Raw genomic sequence first — 15,856 nt, forward strand, 5'->3', positions numbered from 1 at the left:
GGGAAATATTGAACTTACTGGAGTGTTACAGTGAGTTTTATAAGCACTGGCAGCCAAGCCCATTTGTATATATATTGTATATCTTCACATAAGTCACCTTTATTAGAATGCATTCAGCAGTAGTGGACAAAGTACTCACAACAACTGAGTCAAAGTATCTAGATACTCCTGGTCAAATCAACTACAAGTGAAAGTTTCTCTGTCAAATTTATGTAGGCTACTAGAACAATTGCTTTAAAAAAGTGTTTATGCATGCTTTAATGCAGGGGTTTTCAACAGGTGGTCCATGGTCCACTGGTGGTCTGTGAAGGTATTGCATGTGGTCACCATGAATTTAGTGTAGGATTTTTTATTTTATTGAGTGGTGCAACCACTCCTATAGACAGCTATGTGTGTATGTGTCCGAACATGAAAATAGCTTTTGGTTGGTTTTCACTACCAAATGTCACTGTTGCGCAGCCTAACACACACACACACACACACACACACACACACACACTCACACTCACACTCACACACACACACACACACACACACACACACACACACACACACACACACACACACACACACACACACACACACACACACACACACACACACACACACACACACACACACACACACACACACATATTAACTGTATATGATGATTTGGGGTGTGGTTGGAGAATATAAATATTCTCTATGTTCATATACAATGAATTCCCTTTATTTTTTCACTTTAACATGTTGTTCTCAAATTCCAATGCTACTAACTGATAAGTCTCTAGGGAGCACACCCTGACCAAGGAGACAAGGTCAGGAGGCCCTTTGAGAGGTACGAGCGCAGATGCTGAGTGTAAATAATTCTGCCCAGCAACCGGTTTCTCAGGGTCTACCTTATCAGGGTCGCGACTTTTACTACATCTATCAATGGGCCAGTCAAGCTACTGGTTTCAGCCAGAACTTCAATGGCTCATTGCCCAGTTGTTGCCAGTATCTCTGAACATGTCATGTTAAGACCCATGTTTTTCCCCCCACTTGACTAGTTGAGAGACCGTGAACTCAATGACCTGGTGAACTATGATGACCGTCCATGCATTGAAGGTCAAGAAATTCAACAGAAAAAGGGAGTTAGAATCTCAAGAGAAGGAATTGCACTGGATTGTCTGGTTGAGTCATTATTATTAGAAAATTATTAGTAATCAATGGACCATTGGTTGAGAAACAGTGGGATGTATACACATGGGATGCATAGTAAGTGTTACAAAAGCACTCATCTTAGCCCATATCCACACCCAACACAACAGTGGTCCCCAGGTTATTCTAAGTCAGGGTGGTGGTCCCTCATTCACAATCAGTTGAAAACCCCTGCTTTAATGTCTTGAAAATAATTGCTTGTAATGTAGATCAGCTAATGTCACTGCGGTATTTGAATTAGTGTGGTTAACTCATAATAATCATACTTTTCTTTGAAATAGAAAGTCAAGTATCAAAAAATACAAGTAAAGTACAGATACTCAAAAGATTTACTTAAGTACAGTACTCAAATGTACTTAGTTACTATCCACCAGATGGTATTGTCTATTAATTGATTGCATAGCCTGAAATGTTTAGGCTATTGAAGATGCATTTTCTGAATTTTCAAGTGGCTGGTTGGCCATATTTGGAGTGTAGAGATTTTGGAGCCAAACAAATCACCACTCATTTGTTTTCTGTCTTCAGGAAGCAGGGACTTCTGGTTTCTCCCTTCTGAGTAATGGTAATACTGAGACAGTATGCAAACTGGAATTTATAGAATTTTAGATTAATTAGCTAAACAGAATATCAATAACCAAACTAAATGGATGGATTATAATAATTCCAATTCAGCAGGAGGTAAATTGCATAATTACCCAATATCAATTATAGCCTATTTAGTTTTTAAACGGTCTAAATAAATACGAAACATGCTGGACAGGTTTATCATGTAGGTTGATGTATGTCCACCAACAACATTTTAAATGCATCTCATTCTCTGAGTCATTCTGCAACTCTCCCTTAAAGCTGATTAGAAGGTTCTTTCCTCCAACAGATCAATGTCTACCGTAGCCTATATCATCCACAGCAGCACTTGTAAACTACATTCAGAATGAAAAAGACTAGCAGAATCTGAAGTAATAGCCTTGGATCAAGACTATCATAGATGTATTTTTTTAATCGATTTTAATATTTGCATATATATCTATCATAGCTATGCAAATATCAAAATCGATAAAACAAATCTATGGTAGTCTTGATCCAAGGCTAGAACAGAAGTAACCACAAACAGTCAAATTTATGCTCCAACTGCATGTGAACTTGGACGGCTGTACAGCTGGACAGCTGTTGCTTGCTGCATTGTGTCGCTCTTGTCGCCCCCTGATGGCAGCACTTGAAGCTCAGTTTTACTGCAGTAGGCCTATATAGTTTCCTCTTTGATAGCAGATTGTACAGATAATGTACAATATATATAAAACGAAATTATATAATATATGTCAAATTATATATTTTTTTAAATAAATTATACAATTTATAATTATATAGAATGTGTGTTTTTTATTTGTATTATATAAAACGAAATTGATTTTAGGACTGTTTAAATATATTGTGATAGTAGACTGTATCTTTGAGTCTACCATTCATTGTCAGTGGAAGCCAGCGACATGAAGATGCAAAGATGCATCCGACGTTTGTGCAAAAGCTACAACAGCTACAAATACACTAGTATAGCAGCTTTGCATCTTTTGCATGCCTGCCCGTGTCTGGGCCGCGGGGGGCTGGGCCGTGTGAACGCAGGCAGCATTACGTCGAATACATGCGCCGACTTTTTACCACGTGGGAAAGATTTTGCGGACGTAAACAACTGCATCGCTGCCATGAAGAATTTGTTTCTTATCTGTGCTGCTTATTATGATTGATTAAGTAGAAGAAGCGCCGACGTTCCGTTTAACATACGCGTGTTTTTCTAGACCATGCCCCACGACCCCGATCCTCCTCCGGCTAAAAGGTTTAAGCCGGGGTCCGCTTTTTTCCGTCACGACAAGAACAGTAAGCCTGGAATGCTGCTGCCTAGAAAGGGAAATGGATCCACCACTTCCATAGAAATCCAGCGAAAAAACCTCCCAATCCACCAGGCAAAGTCCCAGCTGTTGAACCAACTCCGACAGCTTCACAATGCTGTCCTGATAGGTAACGTAACGTATCAAATTCTAAAACATTAACTCATGAAGTACATCCACGGTCCACCACTGTGTGTTATTTTGCAGGCGATACTTTTTTAAGCTAATTTACGGGTTATTTTGTTTTAACAATAGTGTCGAATCCACATTTTATTTTGTTTCATGTTTCATTACAGACGATTGAGTGGAATTAAATCATACAATCTCCATATTTAAGCTACTATACTAGCCCCAATACGTTCCCTCAGTCCCTACGCTCATTCTGTACAGAATGTGACATTTTATTTGCAATTAAAAGTTAAAGCTCTGTTAGTAGCCATCAGAGTGTTTATTGTTCAGTATCAACATGGTGTGCATTTTCATGTGGGACACCGCTTTCATACATCAGGAGAAAGAACAGCTTCAATTTGATAGTTTTCCAAATGTCTGTGTCTGCTATTTCTTCAGCCCCAATTCCACTTGTTTATCCTGTATCCTATGAGTGAGGTCTACTCTCACCTATGAGTGAGGTCTACTCTCTTCTGATTGGATGAAAATGGTATCCCAACATGAAAATGTATGTTCCGTTTACTAAAGAGTCAGTTGGGTGAAGAGATCTCACTCTGTAATTGATTACAAACATTCTCTATGATTACTACAGGAGTATAGAGCTATTCTCATGTGTGAATGTCATTTGTTTTTGATTTTGTGTGCACAAAATGTGAAAAGAGCATTCATTATTGCATCACTGACTACAATCCCTTTAATCTCCCTTTGACACACACACAGACACACATGTGCGCACACAAACTAAATCTTGCATCTGAACTGTTGGAACTTTTATCTTTCTATTTTACATCAGGTGAGACTGGCTCTGGAAAGACCACTCAGGTCCCGCAGTATGTGTATGAAGCTGGCATCGGGAGACAGGGCATTATTGCTATCACTCAGCCCCGTCGTGTGGCTGCAATCTCACTGGCAGGGAGGGTGGCAGAGGAGAAGAGGACTCAGCTTGGAAAGCTGGTGTGTAGACCAGACCTCTGTATTACTATTCACACATTTGAAGTACAGGTTCTGTTCGTGCAAAAGCATGGAAATTTAAAACGGATTGAGCATGATTTTGTCATCACTAGACTTGAGATCTTGTCAGATATGACAAATCCACAGTAAATCAATAACCTTCTTCTCTTCAGGTTGGCTACACAGTGCGTTTTGAGGACGTCACCTCTTCTGAGACAAAGATCAAGTTCATGACAGATGGCATGCTTCTGCGTGAAGCCATTGGGGACCCCTTGCTGCTGCGCTATACAGTGGTGGTCCTCGATGAAGCCCATGAGCGCACTGTGCACACGGACGTCCTTTTTGGTGTAGTAAAGGCTGCTCAGCGCAAGCGTAGAGAACTTAATAAGTTCCCTTTGAAGGTAGGAGACCTGAACATTTGTCTAAACTTTGATTATAGTTGTTCACCTGCGCTTATTCGTTTTTGACTGGGGTAAGTGGGTAACAGCCCACAAATCCTACAAAAAAATGTTGTTTGTTCCATGTAAACACTACAGGTCATAGTGATGTCAGCCACCATGGATGTGGATTTGTTCTCTGAATACTTCAATAAGTCTCCTGTGTTGTACCTGGAGGGGAGGCAGCATCCCATTCAGATCTACTACACCAAGCAGCCTCAGTCAGACTACCTCCAGGCTGCACTGGTCTCTGTGTTCCAGATCCACCAAGTAAGCTAAGCTAGTAAGCTTCAACCTGTAATCAAAGTAAAGAACAACATTTCACGTTGGTGAAGTTCACTTATAATAATTACTTGCGCAAGCAGAGCGCGCAAGTAATAATTTCGCCCGGTCTTCGTTCACCGTGACAGCCAACCCGCCATTTGATGTGTATGCAAAAAAAAACAGCAAATCCGTGCCTGGTTTGCTGGGACCAGATTACATAAATGACCATATGTCTTACGTCATCATTTAGAGCTAGTCATACGTATACTATATACATAATCAGTCAAATAAAATAGCAAATTGTGCCTGATCTGCTGGGACCAGAGTACGTGGTGTGTATATGTATGACTAGCTCTCAATGATGACGTAAGAAATATGGTCATTTGTGTAATCTGGTCCCAGCAAACCAAGCACAAATCTGCTGTTTTATTTGCATACGCATCAAATGGCGGGTTGGCTGTCGCGGTTTCTGGCGCAAAGTAACCACAGTATACCGCTAATCAACTTACAACTACATACTCTATATAGTATATGTATATGTATACGTATGTCTTACGTCATCATTTAGAGCTAGTCATACGTATACTATATACATAATCAGTAAAATAAAATAGCAAATTGTGCCTGATCTGCTGTGACCAGAGTACGTGGTGTGTATATGTATGACTAGCTCTCAATGATGACGTAAGAAATATGGTCATTTGTGTAATCTGGTCCCAGCAAACCAGGCACAAATCTGCTGTTTTATTTGCATACGCATCAAATGGCGGGTTGGCTGTCACGGTTTTTGTCGCAAAGTAACCATAGTATACCGCTAATCAACTTACAACTACATACTAGTCTATATAGTATATGTATATGTATACGTATGTCTTACGTCATCATTTAGAGCTAGTCATACGTATACTATATACATAATCAGTCAAATAAAATAGCAAATTGTGCCTGATCTGCTGGGACCAGAGTACGTGGTGTGTATATGTATGACTAGCTCTCAATGATGACGTAAGAAATATGGTCATTTGTGTAATCTGGTCCCAGCAAACCAAGCACAAATCTGCTGTTTTATTTTCATACGCATCAAATGGCGGGTTGGCTGTCGCGGTTTCTGGCGCAAAGTAACCACAGTATACCGCTAATCAACTTACAACTACATACTCTATATAGTATATGTATATGTATACGTATGTCTTACGACATCATTTAGAGCTAGTCATACGTATACTATATACATAATCAGTAAAATAAAATAGCAAATTGTGCCTGATCTGCTGTGACCAGAGTACGTGGTGTGTGTATATGTATGACTAGCTCTCAATGATGACGTAAGAAATATGGTCATTTGTGTAATCTGGTCCCAGCAAACCAGGCACAAATCTGCTGTTTTATTTGCATACGCATCAAATGGCGGGTTGGCTGTCACGGTTTTTGGCGCAAAGTAACCATAGTATACCGCTAATCAACTTACAACTACATACTAGTCTATATAGTATATGTATATGTATACGTATGTCTTATGTCATCATTTAGAGCTAGTCATACGTATACTATATACATAATCAGTCAAATAAAATAGCAAATTGTGCCTGATCTGCTGGGACCAGAGTACGTGGTGTGTATATGTATGACTAGCTCTCAATGATGACGTAAGAAATATGGTCATTTGTGTAATCTGGTCCCAGCAAACCAGGCACAAATCTGCTGTTTTATTTGCATACGCATCAAATGGCGGGTTGGCTGTCACGGTTTTTGGCGCAAAGTAACCATAGTATACCGCTAATCAACTTACAACTACATACTAGTCTATATAGTATATGTATATGTAATATTATGTATACGTATGTCTTACGTCATCATTTAGAGCTAGTCATACGTATACTATATACATAATCAGTCAAATAAAATAGCAAATTGTGCCTGATCTGCTGGGACCAGAGTACGTGGTGTGTATATGTATGACTAGCTCTCAATGATGACGTAAGAAATATGGTCATTTGTGTAATCTGGTCCCAGCAAACCAGGCACAAATCTGCTGTTTTATTTGCATACGCATCAAATGGCGGGTTGGCTGTCACGGTTTTTGGCGCAAAGTAACCATAGTATACCGCTAATCAACTTACAACTACATACTAGTCTATATAGTATATGTATATGTATACGTATGTCTTACGTCATCATTTAGAGCTAGTCATACGTATACTATATACATAATCAGTACAATAAAATAGCAAATTGTGCCTGATTTGCTGGGACCAGAGTACATGGTGTGTATATGTATGACTAGCTCTCAATGATGACGTAAGAAATATGGTCATTTATGTAATCTGGTCCCAGCAAACCAGGCACAAATCTGCTGTTTTATTTGCATACGCATCAAGTGGCGGGTTGGCTGGCACGGTTTTTGGCGCAAAGTAACCACAGTATACCGCTAATCAACTTACAACTACATACTCTATATAGTATATGTATATGTATACGTATGTCTTACGTCACCTTCATGTCAAGATTAGGCTTTAAACAATTAAATACAAATCCAACTACAGATTATGGAAGTATTTTAGATCATGTATATTTTAACAAATGTGAAAGTATTATTACAGAAATTGAAGTTAGAGACACCTATTACTCTGATCATGATTTAGTATTAATATCACTATATTCCAAGATGAAATACATTTAAAACAATTGACAATTTAGAATAAATAATAGAATAATTATACTGTATAACATATTTTAATTCAGTTTATATACTTTTTCTTTTCATCACATATCAATGATTTATTTTTCTTTAAAAAACTAAAAAGGGATCCAGAATATATCTACATCGATAAAATTGTATTTCTTATATAGATAGAAACTTGAACCATACTTAATAATACTAGGTGTTTATATGCATAAAGTAGGTAGGTAGCAAATAGTTACACCTAATAATTAGACATTTCAAACGTTCCTTCACAGAGATACTGAGATTTGACAGTTTACAGTTTGAAGTGTTTTATAATATGAAATATTATGGGGTTGAAAGAGGTTACTGACACCTGGTCTATAATCGTATACAATATTGGAAACCTTTTGGCTAAAATAATCAGAGAATTGTCTAATATGTTGGCTTGTTATCTATTCTATATTGGAGAAGTTGTACCCAACACATGGCAAGAAACCCAAAGCCACAACAGCTACGTCGCTATTGCAACACCCACAACACCATCTTACACACTACACCCACACACACTCACACGGCAGTGACGTCACACACTTACCTTCGCAGTGTTGCAACGCTATCTCCTATCGCGCCCAACGCCAAAACTCGACACCACCCGCCAAACACTGGCACTGGCACTGCCACCAAAAATGCCTCCCGTCCACACTCACGCCGCCAATGCATTTGTTTACTACAAACATTATCGCCTGAAGCACCCACACCCCCGGAACACTGTTGCCCTTTCACCACGCTAAATTCGCCAGGTCTATGCAAGTGAGCACAAATTACATGTGAGAAAATTCATTCACAAGCCCACAAATGCCATTCAAATGCCATTCAACACACACTACGACTCGCTTACAATTCGCCAACCTGGCAACTACTACCCCGTCTTTTAAGCCACTCCCCTGTGCTGCTCTGATAGTCTCCCTGACAGTCCTGTCCGCAGGAGAATAAAACAAGGAAGGAGAGGAATCTTCGCCTCACGATTTTGCTTAGGCCTATTCCTTCTAAATCACTGTATATAAAATATCGCTTACTCAGCGAATCTCTTAGTTACGTCAACATTGTTCTTCCACAGAACTTGGTTTGTTCAAAACTATTACAATTACACCGTTTGAATTCGCCATTTCGCCTGCCGAGTACTTTTCATTGCGCACACACACACGCACACACACACACACAGGAATAGCCGTGCAGCCTATACACGGCGCCAGCGAGACAGGACGTTATAATCTTGAGTTTCATTAAATAACTGTCTTTCTCCGCACGCGCACGTGCGCACACAACATTATTCAAGTGAAATGCGTAACGCCAATATTGGGCTAATATAGGTAATATGCTACCAATATGTGGGTAGCCTACAGCCAGGGATTTACCCACGGAATTAATATATATATAATTATCTATACCAGGGCTGCCCACACTTTTTTTTACTTCAGAGCTACTTTCAAAACGACCAGCAAAATAAAACTATCATCCCATTGGTTTTTATTTTTGGTATTTGACTTTGCTACTGATGATTGTACGCAACAACAAGTATTGCATTGTGTGTTTGAGCTGACAGGCCCTTTTTGATGTCAATCAATCAAGTCATCTCAGGTCATCTCAAGCGGCAGATGCAAAAATCGTTTTTTATATTAAAATTATATATATTTTTAGGGCCATGTCATGTGGTCTACCTGCAAAGCCTTTGTGATCTATACTGGTAGATCCTGATCTACCTTTTGGGCACCGCTTAACGTCAGATCAGCCGTTTTGTCGGTCAGCGCCAAAAATGCTCCCCGACAGCATAATCGGAGCAAATACCGGTCAGTTTGTATGAGCCATAAAGTGTTGACTACACTACACTAATAAGGACACGAATTAATAGACTAATAACCCATCCGTTACTACATGTGGAGTCAACTCCCGCAATTTCCTTCTTCCCATAGTGCGCGGCAAGGCCGCGAAATTCTAGTAAACAATATTGCTTTCATAATTAGTGTGGTTGCACTATTGTTATTGTAAATGAGCGATACTTTGCCGCGCTACTCCTCCCACAGTTTTTTCCACACACACACTCGAGCCATATGTCAAATCGACCGGCTTCATTGGGAATCGTGTGCTTGTATTTTGATAAGAGATCGGTTGTTTTTCCCTATAAATCTTGAACCGTAAGTCGTAAATCAAAATGTCTTTTTCCATGGATTCCTTGGGCCTAACCCATCTCCCCATATAGGCCACGCCCATTTCCTTCTGGATAGACTTTTTTTCAAAACACACTTTTTTCTCCCCCTACAGATTTTGTCTATTATTTATTACTTTAGTGATTCATTCAAAACCAGTTGAAAATACAGTGGTATCACTATCATTAATTGTCTTAAAACAGACTTTTTGTCAGTGACTGCTCTGCTCTACAGAAAAACATCACAGCAGGTTTATGCAACCAATCTATAATAATAATAATAATCTATAGCAACGGGGTCTGTTGGGGTCTGCTTGCAGGAAGCGCCTTCGTCTCATGACATCTTAGTCTTCATGACGGGCCAGGAGGAGATCGAGGCTCTTGCCAGAACATGCAGAGACATTGCCAAGCACCTGCCTGACAGCTGCGGCCCCATGATGGTTATCCCATTATATGCCTCTCTGCCCCCTGCACAGCAGCTCAGGGTCTTCCAGTCTACACCTAAGGTAACGGTGAAACTTGAGGCTCGATTTGTACTTGCTTATGGGTCCCACACACACACAACACAAAATAGACGATCTACAGCAGTGGTCCTCAACAGGCGGACCGCGGCCCACGACCGGACCGCGGCACACGTCTCTGCGGACCCTGGAGAAATGATAGAATAAAGAGAAAAGGCCTGGGCCGTGGCTCAGCGGGAGTGACCCACCCCCCATCTCTGTCCCAATTTCCTGTCAGCCTACTGTCTGTCCCTCTATCAACAATATAAAATAAAGGCCGAAAGCCACACAAAAAACATTTAAAAAAAAAGAAGAAAGAGAAGAAAGAAAGTCACCGCAACCGCAAGTTGAATTCTCCGTTGTATTCGATCAATGCCGAGAAACGCAATTAACACTCTGAATGTGTGTATTATGGGCCGGCATGTCATGATGACAATGTCTCGCTGACTGGCTCACTAGCAGTGACACATTCACACATTCAGTTGAATGAACAAAATTTGATTTTTGGAGGTGTGAATAATGAATATTTGTCAAAGTGAAAAAAAAATATTTTTGGGATGGGACCCGGTTTGTATAGCTTGGTTTGACTGTACTAAACAGGAATAGTTGTTTCTAGGGGGGGGGGGGGGGTGAGGCCCACGACCCGCAATTATATTTGCGTGTGCATGAGACTGGACCATGGTCGTATTCAAAAATGATTTGTGGACCTTCAGCATTTCTAGTTGAGGACCCCTGATCTACAGGCTCACAATGCATTTTCCTGGGCCATGTTGTGAGGTTATCGATCATAATGCAGATTTGCTGATAGCATTGTGTAATGGGGCTTTAAAACGGTAAAGAACATTTTGGATATGTAAAATTCTTAATATTGTCTTGCATACTAACGCTAAGTTTCCATTTATCTATAGAATATTAATGAATGATGCCTTTTTTGTACCATTTTTGCTCTTTGACAGGGCTGTAGGAAGGTTATCCTCTCGACCAACGTTGCAGAGACATCGATCACAATCTCTGGCATCAAATATGTCATAGATACCGGGATGGTGAAAGCAAAACACTTCAATCCTGGTTAGATAATTTTCTATTCACTTCACAGTTCACACTTTTTTTGCTAAACCTTTACATTAACTTTGTAACCACATGCCTAACTCCAACAGTGACCTAATATGGTTGACCCCTCTCAATAAACCAGGGGAGCTATCTTAAGTAAGACATAAAGCATGATGAGGTGGTCTCATGGGAAATTATACCATATAATGTCCTATTTCGATTCTATTGTCAATACTTTTTTTTAAAGAATTGTCAAATGTTTGAATAAACAATGTATATTATGAAATTATCAAATGGTGTGTATATAATATATATGGTGCTGTTGTCAGTTTGCTCTAAATGGATTGTGCATGTTCTACGTGGCTTCCAGACAGCGGCTTGGAGGTGCTAGCGGTGCAGCGGGTGTCCAAAGCTCAGGCATGGCAGCGAGCGGGCAGGGCTGGCAGAGAAGACTCGGGTGCCTGCTACCGTCTCTACACAGAGGCAGAGTTTGACAACCTCACACCTATGACTGTGCCAGAGATCCAGAGGTAAAGTTGTTGTCGTAGGACCACGCTATCTCTTATGCCTACAGTATGTGCTGCCTTCATATGGCTTTTTAGAGGAATCTGATTCTCTTATAGGGGATTCACACTATGGTCCCGGGTGCGCACTCGGGACCACTTGGCAGATGTTGTGGTAGTGTGAATGATGCGTACCGTTCCCGGGAGCGGATCGCCCAACCGTCCCCGGGACCGCATGGGGGGCGGGTCTCTGGACCGTTGAAGTGTATTCAGATATGGATCGTTCCAATGTGAATGCATGCGTACCTAAAGAAGGAAATGGACTGTTTTTTAATCTCTAGTCGACGAGCCAAGCGTCAACAAAAAAAAACACAGCCGCTGCACGACGCGTAACACCAGCGCATTTCTCAACGCCGCCCTTCTCCTGTTGTATACACGCAGCACCGCAGTGCGCGCTGATCTTATTCTGCGGACTACACGTGGCTCTTGGGCTTTGCTTGGCACAGTTTCCAAAGTAAAACAAAATAATAATAATGCTAAAGTAGAATCCATAGCAAACTAATACACTGGAGCACATAACTGACTGACACAGTGAATAGCAGGCAGGCTGACAGTGAAGTAGTATAACGGCAAAAAGCCAAAGAGGCAATGCAATTCAGTGTGTCTGGATTTATTTCAGACAATGTCGCACAGTTGATGGTCAGTGTCCGGGCGCGCCAGCCATCAAGCACACCGTCATCAGGAGGATTAAAGTGTGTTATGCAAGTGTACCCGGGTGCGCTGTTGAATCTCGGGCAATGTGAATCATGGCCATCGGGGACCAGGCAACCGTATTCGGAAACGGTTCCAATGAAACGGATGCAGTCCGTCTCAGTGTGAATCCCCTATTAAATGGTTGCTTCATTTAGACCAACATAATTTAAATCTCTGCTGCTCTGTTCTCTTTTTCTGCGTGTACAATCTGTACATGTGTGTTCATATTCTGCAGATGCAATTTATCCAGTGTGATGCTACAACTAATGGCCTTGGGGGTTCCAGATGTGATGAATTTTGATTTTATGTCCAAGCCTTCCCCCGGTAAGGTGTTATCTATTATAAATCAACATAAGTCTTCAAATGGATAATAAATCTAATTATGGCGGTAACTTATAATTGGTATCGTTATTGATCTCAGAGGCCATCCGCTCTGCTGTGGAGCAGTTGGAACTGCTGGGAGCTGTGGTAAGGAAGGAGGAACGGGTTTCCCTCACTGCATTGGGCAAGAGAATGGCTAGCTTCCCTCTAGAGCCTAGATTTTCCAAGGTAATTACAGTATATACATTTATTTACATCAAAAGTACACCAACTAATATATATGTGCTACTGCTCTTTGGTCATTGTATGTCAGACTTGAAACATTATTCTTCCTTAGGCCCAAACCGCATCAATGATTCCTCCTTGCAACCAAACGGTTACGAGTAGTTGCATGTAGTTGCATGCAACCATTATGCCCAATAGCAGTTGCAAGGATCGAGTTGCATTGGTGTGACATGTCCTTAAAACTGTTTTGTTGCAAGGAATTGCAACACTGGCGACTAGTAACACACTAAACACAGTAACAAATGAGTTCAAAGTACACCATTTTAGAATGACATCATTTTCCCACTTAATGATGCTTATACACAATTACACATGCCCCTCATATGAAATGATGAGATTAACAGAATTTGCAATTTGTTATTCCTGCAGTATAGTCTGAACAATTAATGAATGCGCAATAACGGCTTTATTTATTTATTTATTTGGTCGGGACATTGCACATTGATGAACACAAGACAGGTGTAATACACATGAGCAAGTATACATAACAACATAAGTAATCATTATGATATAAACTGAACTAAAATACAAAACTAGTTTAGTCGGCACTGGGACATTCAACTTTTGTATAGTTGTATGTAGTACATGCATCAAACTATGATTTTGAAAACTTCTGAATACTTATCCATCTTATTCTCTTTGTTCCTCAGACGATACTGGTGTCCCCAGACTTCTCCTGTTCCGAGGAGATCTTGAGCATTGTGTCTCTGCTGTCAGTGGACACAGTGCTATACAACCCCCCAGCCCGTCGCGAAGAGGTCCTTGCTGTACGGAGGCGATTTGCCTCCAGTGAAGGAGATCACATGACACTCCTCAACATATACAGAGCTTTTAAAAAAGTCAGCGGCAACAAGGTAATGACTTGTGCAATAGTACAATAATGTGTATCACCTAAACAAAAAGACAGTTTGGAAATATTGTTCCTTATCAATGTCATGCAACACTAGTTCTTTTTATGCTTCTTGCTACAGGAGTGGTGTCGGGAGAATTTTGTCAACAGCAGGAACATGAGTCTAGTGAGAGAGGTTCGAGCCCAGCTCAGAGACATCTGCCTTAAGGTACATCACCACACCACATCTATTACGTTATGTGTTACTCAAACACTGATTTACAGCAGTTCACTTATTTTCTTCTTTGGGTTTCGTAGCTGAATCTGAAGCTTGAGTCATGTGGGACAGATTCCGGAAATGTCCGCCGCTGCTTGGCACACGGGATGTTTGTCAATGCTGCAGAGCTCCAACCTGACGGCAGCTACATCGCCCTTGACACGCACCAGCCCGTGTCCATCCACCCATCCTCTGTTCTCTTCCAGGCCAAGCCAGCATACGTAGTCTTCAATGAACTGCTGCACACGTCCCGTTGCTACATGCGAGACCTTTGCTTGGTGGATGCTGATTGGCTGATGGATGCAGCACCAGAGTACTTTTGCCGCAAACTCCGACCTACCAAAAGCTAACCAATACAGAAACAGGACTACTGTGGCGTAAATCCCCGCCAAGAGAAATGCCTCTCTTGAGCCAGTGAAAATAAATCCTGAAGAATAATGTAAAGACGTATTTTGTCTCAGCACTCTCTTCTAAGCTGTATGACAATACAGAAACTGTTGTGTGCCAGAGCAAAACAACATATCACTGGATGTTTACAGTCGTAGATTTGAATGGTTTTCCAATTTTCACTACCTCCGAATTGACAAGCAGCTGGCATGTGTTGCCTGAGCAGAAATGTTCATTAATTGGGCCTCACATGCTCTAACTTTTCTGGACTCTAATTCACATTTAATACATGCACTGTCTGTCTTCCCTGTTGCCACATAACACTCCGTATGTTCTACTTCAGGTTTCACAATATTTTCTTTTCTTTCCTATGTTCTACAATTAGCATGTTTTGAATCCCAATGATTACTTAAATGGGGCATTACACTTCCCCCAAAATGTTATGGTATTGTCTGGACTTATTTAATTATCTGATCATAATTTGAAGACTTTAGCAGAGTATTTGGAGGCCATTCTATGACTCAGCCTGCCATATCAGTAGTACTTTGATGTCAGTGCATGAAGGCAAGTCTGTGTTGGCAGTACTGTGACATCATCTGTATATGGTCAAAAAACAGATGCGAGCTTGCACACACAGAATCCTTGATTTCTAGAAAGATGGATGAAAGGTTGGCATGGCTGTGGAGTTTGTAACCTACTTGGTCTTGCTCAACTGAGCATAATGTGCTCCCATGGAGAAAAAAAGGTAATGTTTCCCAGGAAAATGCGATTTGTACTCTTAACTGATATATACGTATTACAGATCATTATCAACTGTTCAAATTCAAATTTGATATGGGATATATAATGGTGTCCATTATCACATTTATTCTAGAAAGATATAAGGATAGGATATATATGTTAACATGTAACGCAAGTAAAGGTATAACGATATTACTCATTGAATGTTTGTTCAGTAACTAGTACTGAAGTACAAAGAAAATGCATTTTCAGGTCGTGATACCATATCCAATCGGGAGAGAGAACTCTCAGTATACAGGTTATCCAATCGGGAGAGAGAACTCTCAGTATACAGGTTATCCAATCGGGAGAGAGAACTCTCAGTATACAGGTGAGATTGGAAGTGACGAAGAAACGAGCAGACAAAATTGGAACTGGAATGCTATAAATTGAAGCGGGTACTCTCATGATTGGCTGAAAT

The 15,856-nt window shown here is 40.7% G+C and overlaps 1 protein-coding gene across 1 annotated transcript; it reads left to right on the forward strand.

Moving 5' to 3' along the window:
• The first annotated feature begins 2,849 nt into the window (after positions 1-2,849).
• dhx33 (DEAH (Asp-Glu-Ala-His) box polypeptide 33) lies at positions 2,850-15,087 on the forward strand. The gene is made up of 12 exons (XM_083771970.1): positions 2,850-3,192; positions 4,024-4,184; positions 4,355-4,582; positions 4,718-4,888; positions 10,071-10,256; positions 11,207-11,318; positions 11,671-11,830; positions 12,792-12,880; positions 12,978-13,105; positions 13,813-14,016; positions 14,134-14,220; positions 14,310-15,087. The coding sequence occupies exons 1-12, from the start codon at positions 2,976-2,978 to the stop codon at positions 14,616-14,618; spliced, it is 2,052 nt and encodes a 683-aa protein (XP_083628096.1). The 5' UTR covers positions 2,850-2,975; the 3' UTR covers positions 14,619-15,087.
• Positions 15,088-15,856: the final 769 nt, after the last annotated feature.

This window comes from Protomyctophum parallelum (assembly GCF_964188405.1).
Source record: "Protomyctophum parallelum genome assembly, chromosome: 1".
NCBI lineage: Eukaryota > Metazoa > Chordata > Actinopteri > Myctophiformes > Myctophidae > Protomyctophum > Protomyctophum parallelum.

Coding starts and splice junctions, on each gene's coding strand:
- dhx33 (XM_083771970.1), top strand. CDS start 2,976: ATGCCCCACGACCCCGATCCTCCTCCGGCTAAAAGGTTTAAGCCGGGG. Junction 4,185..4,354: donor GGACTCAGCTTGGAAAGCTG/GTGTGTAGACCA, acceptor TCTTCTCTTCAG/GTTGGCTACACAGTGCGTTT. Junction 4,889..10,070: donor CTGTGTTCCAGATCCACCAA/GTAAGCTAAGCT, acceptor GTCTGCTTGCAG/GAAGCGCCTTCGTCTCATGA.